Raw genomic sequence first — 9,059 nt, 5'->3', positions numbered from 1 at the left:
AGCATGATGTTCATTTAGTAAATTATGGTCCTTTTCTCATAGACTTCTATACAATCTGACTTCTTTTTGCGACCAGAGGAGTCGCCCCCTGCTGGTCAGTAGAGAGAATGGTTCAACCGTAGAGGTTCTTGCTGAGAGTTAGATGGGAAGTAAGAACCAAAAAATGAACAGTATTTCCCACTGTCGAAAAACTGTCAAACTTTAAATGTGATGTGATGAATAATGGTCTTCCTGCTCGGGGCTTCATCAAAAACAGACAGTTTTAACCTTCCTTGAATGTTTCTAAAAACAGAGAATTTACCAGGAGATGTAATGCCATAGCTGACCTCTGTGGAACTATTTTAGTCTTTGACATAGATAGTCAGATCTGTGGCCAAAGTAGAAACCAGCAGATGGTCCAGCCACAGGGGGCCAATACAGGGATTTGTCGAATGGATACTCCTTCTGTTGCTTTTCTGTGCACATCTAATGGCTGAAGGCAGATCCAAAGGCACGGGGCCAGGTCTTGTTTGATGTTGCAGTGACAAGCAATTTTAAATATAAAATTGTGTGCATTTATAGCTTAGACGAGAACATTTTCTTCACTGTCACGCGCTTTCCTGCATCATTGCTGCACTATCTGTCATAGAGGTCATAAGACGGAAGTTTATTTTGAAAAGACTGTATGCATGTATCAAGTGTATATTGGTGTTGTGGCGCATTTGAATGAAAACGCATGAAAAATTAGGAATAACTTGTCGTAAGATGTACAAACCGTCATCGGAGGCTACGTTGCAAGGTTGGTGTGTGTTTGTATTTCTGAAATACCACATTTTTCCTAAAGATAATGATACTTTTACATCTTCAGATCACTAAAATGATTCCGTGTTCAAGGGAAACTAATCATTGTTTGGTTGTACTTGTAAGCCAAACTGGTTGTGAACCCCTGTTACAATGCATAACCTCTACATAATGTATTTTATTTTTTTGGACTGAACAAAACAGATAGCAGCTGGACTCCACACAAAAACATAAGAACAAGTGCATGTGTGGTTTCCAAACCTGAAATAATTCTCGACAGAAATAAAACTTACAAGGCAAATAAAGCCAGACATAGCCAACTTGTTATACAGGGGTGGACAGAAAAGCAGAAACACAATTACAAAGGCAATACAGTATCCATCTAGCAGCAATTTAAGCACCTAATGTCTATTTTTACTTCATAGAAATGGTGATTGAAGACATCAGTTAAAACTTATACATTTTGTTACCTAACAGCTCAATTTAAGTAGATCTCCATACAATATTCATTTCATTTGGTAAACTCTTATTCTTCATGTGTGTTGACTTTGATTGTAGAAAACAATTAACCAATTTCCATATTCTTTATATGATTATAACCAAAATACATTGTTCTTTTCAAAAAACGTATTGAAACTTCCTAGGGAATTATTTGGATATTATGCACCCGTAACATAAAGCATTAACATATAACCATGCTGAATCAACACCTTAACAAAAAAACAATATTAGAGGTGTTCTGGTGTCCTAATTAGAAACTATATATTAACAGCTTTTTCCATAACAGTATTTGCTGCCATAAGTGTTTCTGCTATTTTGTCCACCCCCTGCTCGCTGTACCACATGGTGATATACCAAATATACATACTGACACAAACCATGACATAAGGATACACCTCCATACTTTCGGCTCGTGACTAACCTGCTGTAGTTTGTCCGGAACTGGACTTCAGTCAGAAATCCGAGGGGGAAACCATCTGGACCAAACGGTTATTTCTATACATTCAGCAGGCTTTTCTCACACATCACAGGGGGATACACAGCGTGAAGATGGTAAAATCACATGACTACATATTATATTTTACTTACACTGAATACAGAAATTCACAAATCTTCTCTGTAAATTATGATTTGTTTTAAAGGTGGTTATCCGGTGATCAGGACATCCAGTAAAACAACATTACAATTTTTGGATAAAATAGCCATGTCTTTAATGTTTTCTCTGGATGTTCTTTTCTATACTTGAGCAAAATAGTACAGTATTGTTTTGAATAAGATGTAGTGTTTATGATTTATCTTGCCACACACATTATTAGTCTGAACTCTGCACACATTTCTTAGCGAGTTAAGATAAACAAAAGAAGTTCATACAATTATGTCAAGTGCTCTGTGTACGTTAAAGTACTACTTTGCCCCCTGGCAACCTGAAACATTATCTTTTCCAAGAAACCTGTTTGTGCTTGTGCAACATGATGTAGTTCTAAAACTAATACAGTACTTGCATAAAATATACAAAAAAATATAATGTATTTCTAAAAACAATGTAAAACAAAAAGCATCTAACTCAACCCATTTATGACCTTTGAGATGTATATGAGTTGTAAGCACCTCCTTGTTATCTTAGACTTGTATAGTTGCACTCTTCACACTTTTTATTGCAACTGTTGCACAGCAAATCTTATTTTTATGGTACTGCAATACTCACAGGACACGAATGCAGGACCTTTACTTGTAATAAAGTATTTTCACATTGCTGCACTGCTACTTTTATTGTGGTAAAGGCTCCTCTATGATGGATTTCTCACCGTAAATTTGTTGAACTGTAGTTAAAATTGATCAAATTCCTCGTAATAAAGGAACAAAAGTTTATATTTTGACAAAAAATTGTCAGAAATCTCATTTGCACCTGCCAGAAATAAACTTAACATAATGTCACGTCATGTCGCCTACTGACAAATATCACAACTTGACACCAAAATAGGCCCAGAAATACAACAATTGGTATTTGAGGGTGGATCTTTTTTTTCTCTTCCATCAATCGGAGAGACAAAGTCTATTGTGGCATAATTATCTGTGATTGACAACCAGTTTGTCAACCATTGTCAAAACACAGAAAACCTCTTGCCATCTGCCACTCCAAACTGCTCCCATAAGTAGTTTGCATCTGCTGAAGGATCCAGATGTGATTTGTACAGCTCTGCACACTTCTTGTCTGAATAGCTCATGTGTTATGTTCGACAGTCAAGACTTCTGTGACGCATCATCGTCCTCCAGCTCAAATGAGCAGAGTGGAAAAACGGAAAATTCGTACACAAAACCAATGAATTACATTTTGTGACCCTTTCACGACCTGCCATGACACTGGGCTGGATAATTTCTGGTTTAAGTGGGAGCTTTGTGCAACCACTATCATTTGACAAACACCAGTTTATTCATCCATCCAGCACTTCAGTACAGCTTCTCTGCTGGTTGCCTGCAACTGTATTCAGTTTGAATACAAATTAAAGAACTAGTTAAACATTTTGGTGGATATGCTCATGTCTGTATGCGAAATAAGAAGCTGGAGTCAGCAGCTGGTTAGCTTAGCTTAGCATAAAGACTGAAAACGGTGGAAAACATCTAGCCTGGCTCTGTCCAATCAAACTGGCTCGCTCCAGCTAACTATTTAATAAGATATTTGCCGTAGAAAGTCAGAGTCAGGCTTGAGGAGGAACGGATACGGAGTTATGTAATTAGGATACAAAAAAAGGTAACTGTATTCTGTAACAGTTATAGAATAAAAGTTTCTAAATATACCATTTAACAGAACGAACAATACACTACCTTATTAATGCGGACACATTACAACACTTTACGCCACAAGTCTCACACAATGGCCTCAAACGTTTTTAACGGAGTGGGTGGGTCCCAAAGGATATGAAAAGACAATACCAGCCACAGCCTGTTCACCCTGCTGCCGTCTGGCAAGAGATACAGAAGTGTCAGCTGCCGTACCACCAGACGTCAGAGCAGCTTCTGAAGGCTGAGACTCCTAAATTCCTCCTCCCTCCCTCATATATACTTTTGTTTTTGTGTGTTTGTCTTATGAAGCAATATGGGACTACATACTGCATTTCGTTGCACAACCCTGTTGAGAATAAATGAGCCTTGTAACCGTGTGAATGTTGCCATTACTTTGTGTGTGAAGCAGAGAAGGGTACAGTACAATGAGAGTTATCTCAAAGCAGGATCGTTTGCACACTTTTCCAGTTCATTCAGATTGTTCTTGTTTGCCAAGAGGCATCCCAGCGTGAAAGGACTATTCGTAGGAAGCGAATGAACCGCTTCAACCTTTTGGTCAAGCAAACATGATACAGCGCAAACAGGGAAATTAGCATGCAGGTTAATATAATTCAATGTAATTTACATGTGTGCTGCTGCTGCGCCGAGTTAAAATCCGGCAACACTAATGTGCCAAATGATTCGAGTCCTTGGATGATGAGAGCATTTTCACAGCTGGGGGGCAGAACTTGCACTGTACTGTGACCTTGTTCCCTTTATTCTGCTATGCATACAAAATAAGGGTGGAATTTAAGTATTCAAGTTACATTACTTTATGATACTTGCTTTAGGTCACAGGCTACATATTTTAGCATACAGACGTGAGAGTATTGATCTTCTCATCTGACAAGGAAGTAAATAAGCATGTTTCCCAAAATGTTGCACTGTTCCTTTAAACAATCAATATGCAGCATGTTAATATGCGAGTAGAGTTTTACCTTTGGTCAGAGCCAGGTTAGCTGGTTTCCTTGCTACCTGCTATTCTAAGCTAAGCTAATCACCTCCGAGCTCCAGACGCATATTTTCCAAAATGTTTAACTATTCCTTTAATAGTGTACTTCACAAGTACCTGGATGATTGTTGTGAATTTACTGCACTCTGGTTCCTGAAGGACTGATGGAAGCATCACAATAGAAACACCATGAAGCAGACCACTACCGGCTCCAAACTGACTTCTGAACCACCCGTCAGCTACAGGAGTGGAGAAATTAACAGAAACACCAATGACCCTGCAGTGAATACCACGTTCGTCAAGATAACAGTTTTTGTTGAAGCCGTCAGAGTTGTTGATTTAGCCCGATGATCTTCTTTAAGAGCTTAGTCGTGTTGTTAAACAAGTCCAGTTCAGTGCGTTTCAGTCAGTGACGGTGAGGATCTACTTGTGTTAATGCACTTTTACTACGTTAGAGATATGTCATCGTGATTTTCTTTTTTTTTTATTTCCACGTTACATAACACTGCAGAGTTTATGACTGACGCTCCAGCAGTTTGGGTCGAGAGCTCTGAAAATCACAATAGAGGCGGCTACACAGAAGTAATGAGTCATATTGAGTTATCAGTGTGTGTGTGTGTGTGTGTGTGTGTGTCAGCTTTAGTACAGTTCTGACAATCACGATTTGTTTGAATAAGGTTTTAGGGCAACATGAGGTGACTAGAAACCAGAAAGTTGTCTGAAATTGTGCAGCCTCAGTCACAAATACGACGAAGGAAAACTATAACTTTAAGGAATAACCCCTGACTTAAATCAGCACCTCTGGAATGATTAACAAAAACAGTAAATTGGAAGCTACCGCAGAGCTGAGCTGTTTTATCTCGCCATTTCGTTGTTAACTCGACCTGAACATTTTCCCAGCAGCACCTGCATTGCCGCTCTGCTGTTCACCTTTGACATGTGCACAACCTCATGCACTGCAACGTGTTCAGATGACTTCTTACACAATTAGACCTCAAGTCAAAATATTGCATTTCTTAAAACACATTTTTGAGTAAGTCTTTGCTGTTTACAGTACTGTATGCTTTTCCCCTTCTGTGTGTCCTACTGTTTACTGGGATTATAGCACCACAAACATCTCAAACATGTCTATGTTGCGAGGACTGCCAAGTATCTGTTGTCCCCTCGGCACTATAGACGCACTGTGCTGTACTAAAATGTGCTGCGCTGAAAGGCTAGACGGAGCTGCGTCTCTTGAACATCCTGAATGGGGAGAGAATGTGTAGGCCCGTTGTTATGGAGCTTATGCTCGAACACTGTCGAGGACTGCAGACGCAGCCTGTTGAGCCGGTCTCCATGTAGTGAGGACAGTTACTGTAGGCATCGGAGAACGTCAGCTCCTGAGGGATCATGGTGGGTACGGAGCCCTGCAGCTTCTCCTTGCTGCGGTACCACAAGCAGGAGCATATAGTCTGGAAATGCAGCACCTCGGTGTAGACACCTTTTAAATCTTTAGCCTTGGCGGAGTCGTCTGCTACAGGTGTGGAGGAGGTCGAGGCTGAGACCGGCAGTAAGCGAGCCACCTCTCCTCTGGACATCAGGGCCCTCTGCTTGGCGTCCCTGCGCTCGTCCTCGGTGTTCATGGTCAGGAAGCGAAGCACCACCAGGTTCAGGAACGCTCCGACCACCGTCAGGCCCGTCAGGATGTAGACAAAGCAGAAGGCCACGTACCGGGGGTCTTTCTGCAGCGTGTCGTCCCGCTGCAGAGCCACGTAGTCTCCGAACCCGATGGTGGTGAGCGTGATGAAGCAGTAGTAGAAGGCGTTGAGGAAGCTCCATCCCTCGCAGTGGGAGAACGCCACGGCCCCAACGCACAGCGTGCTCATGCAAGAGAAGAAGCCCACTGTCACCATGTTCGCCATGGAGACCTCGGTGTGACGCATCGCCAGGCACTTCTTGGCTTGGTGCAGCAGGTACCTGACGAACGTGTTGATCCGCTCGCCCAGGCTCTGGAACATGACCAGGGTGAGCGGGATCCCCAGGAGGGCGTAGAACATGCAGAACACCTTCCCCGAGTCGGTGCTGGGCGCCGCATGGCCGTAACCTGAGGGAGCAGACGTCAGAGTTTTACACCTCAGCACACGTGATGCAGAGAGGCAGTTTGACCTCAAGCTCCTTTGATAAAAAGATTATTTCATCTTGACGTAATTCCACAGGAAACTAACACACACTCCCAGTTAATAAAATTGGTTGGTCACCTGGCATCAGATCAGCCAATATCTAAATTAAATTGCAATAGTCTGGTTTCAACCAGTAGAGGGCAGTCACTACGGATATTAATAACACAATATGTAGAATTCAAACACTTTGCAATAAGATGTCTAGAACACTACTAAATACGACTAACTAATTGGTTTTCAGATGAAAGAAATCTTTTGAGGGGGTTTAGTTACATTTTAAAGCCAATATAATAAGACAGAAAGAACAATACATGAAGGAATTTGAGTTTTTGTCTCACTCAAATTATATTCCTAGTATTTTATTTATTTAACCAGGATAGCTTAATTGAGATACAATTATTCTAGTAATGTATGTTTTTGAGGGTTTCTTTGTAAAGAAAGGCAGCAAAAACAATGAGTTACAAACAGCATTAGATAGATTAAACCAAATATTTCACAAAATAAAACAGAAATGTGATTCCAAAATCATGAAGGCGAATTTCTAATAGTCATGTGAATGATTTCATCCTAGAAACAGCATCAATGGTGCCTTAAAACAACCCAAGAGGTGTCTGACGATCATATTAAATAACTAAGGAGATAAAATCTACCAAAAATATGTTTAAACAGGATGTAAAAATATGAAAAAAATGAGCATGTTGCAACACTGTTTTTGTTTGCTAGTGAAAAATGTATTAAAGGTGTTGGTTTGGCTCGCATGAAGGTAACAGTTTGTTTCTTCCATTTACCTGAAGGGTCTAAGGGAAGAGGGTGTCCTATGCTGATTGTAAAGTCCTTGAGGCAAATCTGTAATTTGTGATATTAGGCTATATATATATATATAACTATTAACTATCGTTATCTGGGTTTGGAAATAGTGGCACAATTTGAGAAATGGCTTAAAATTCTTTGTTGTCATGCAGCAAAAGAGTCTTTGTGGATTCTGTCAAAGTGACATTTTTATATCTGACGCTTAGCTCTATGACTCAAATGCAGCGGTGGAAAGGTCCTGCATTCAGAATTTAAATAGATTTAAATCGATTAAAATACAAAAGCACAAGCGTCAAAAAAACATACTTAAAGTACCAAAAGTAATCATGATGCAGAATGGCTCATTTCAGAATAATGTATGTTGTATTATTGGATTATAATTATCGATGCATGAATGTATAGATTACTTGTGAATGTGGAGCTATTTTTTAAATTCTACAGCCTAAACTGCTGGCATTGTGAATTCCCAAGGAATCAATAAAGTCTTATCTTAACCTATAATAACATATCATAATTCATTTACTGATTATATTTTGTATTATTAGTCCCAATCTGCTAAGAAACTACAGAATATGCCTCTGAATAGTGGAGTAGAAGTATAAAGTAGGAGAAAATGAAAATAGCCTTTTCAAGTAAAGTTGAGTAAATGTACCTGTCCTCATGTGTAATGTTTAATGATGTGCACGAGCTGAGACAGAGAGAGGAGGAGTATACTCCGGTATTCTTAAATCCCCGTCTCCGGCCCTGCACTGAGCATCTTTAAAACATGCTTTTAATTTGTGTGAATCGAGAAAAACTGCCGGCTCACCTATGGTGGTAATCACAGTGATGGCGAAGTAAAAAGACCCGGCGAATTTCCACTGGACCCCCGCCTTGTGCGGTTTGAGATGCAGGACGACGAGCTCCAGCTCCTCGAAGTTCTCTTTGGTCAAGTTGTACTTGCGCATGAGCTCGTGCTTCCTGGCGTCGAGCCTCCGCTTGTGACCCTTCTCCTGCTTCGACTCCAGGGTCTCGAAGACGGCCGCTCCCACCACCAGGTAGGTGAGGATGCTGACGATGAGCGCGAGAGTCCTGGCGTTCTGTCTCTTCATGGTCATCAAAGAGTTGCAGGTACAGGTAGGTGGGTGGGTGGGGGTGTGTGAGGGAGGGGAGGAGGGGGGAAGACTCCTCTGCGACCTGCTCCTGATGGACTCCGGATCCAACAGAAGAGGGGGAATCTTTGGAGACGGAGCTGTTCTCTCAGCACCACCCACACATCACAGTTGGGTTGCTACTGTATTTGGACTATTTGTCACCGACTTATATTTAGATTCTGCAGAAAAGAAACACAAGGGGCAATCCCACACTGTCAGAGAGGTAGTGGCTCTAATCAACCGTTACACAAAAACAACCACACACTCACACACACATTGTTCTTACCTGAGGCCAAAATAAACAAGTTGACTCCTCAGCAGAGCCTCCAACGAGCTCCTAACGTCGATACATATACCTTGTGTGTGTGTGTGTGTGTGTGTGTGTGTGTGTGTGTGTGTGTGTGT

At 41.0% G+C, this 9,059-nt stretch overlaps 1 protein-coding gene across 1 annotated transcript; it reads right to left on the bottom strand.

Annotated features, from left to right (window-relative positions):
* Positions 1 to 725: 725 nt before the first annotated feature.
* On the bottom strand, positions 726 to 8,639 carry kcnk3b (potassium channel, subfamily K, member 3b). Its single transcript, XM_031846952.1, has 2 exons — positions 8,330 to 8,639; positions 726 to 6,635 (listed from the first exon to the last, which is right to left on the bottom strand). Exons 1-2 carry the CDS (start codon positions 8,616 to 8,618, stop codon positions 5,767 to 5,769), a joined length of 1,158 nt encoding a protein of 385 aa, XP_031702812.1. The 5' UTR covers positions 8,619 to 8,639; the 3' UTR covers positions 726 to 5,766.
* Between the last annotated feature and the right edge of the window lie 420 nt (positions 8,640 to 9,059).

The sequence above is a fragment of the Anarrhichthys ocellatus genome, unplaced genomic scaffold (genome assembly GCF_004355925.1).
Source record: "Anarrhichthys ocellatus isolate YVR2014 unplaced genomic scaffold, GSC_Weel_1.0 scaffold7, whole genome shotgun sequence".
In the NCBI taxonomy this organism is placed as follows: domain Eukaryota; kingdom Metazoa; phylum Chordata; class Actinopteri; order Perciformes; family Anarhichadidae; genus Anarrhichthys; species Anarrhichthys ocellatus.
This window is presented reverse-complemented; position numbering and strand designations above follow the sequence as displayed.

Coding starts and splice junctions, on each gene's coding strand:
- kcnk3b (XM_031846952.1), bottom strand. CDS start 8,618: ATGACCATGAAGAGACAGAACGCCAGGACTCTCGCGCTCATCGTCAGC. Junction 6,636..8,329: donor CACTGTGATTACCACCATAG/GTGAGCCGGCAG, acceptor CTGCTCCCTCAG/GTTACGGCCATGCGGCGCCC.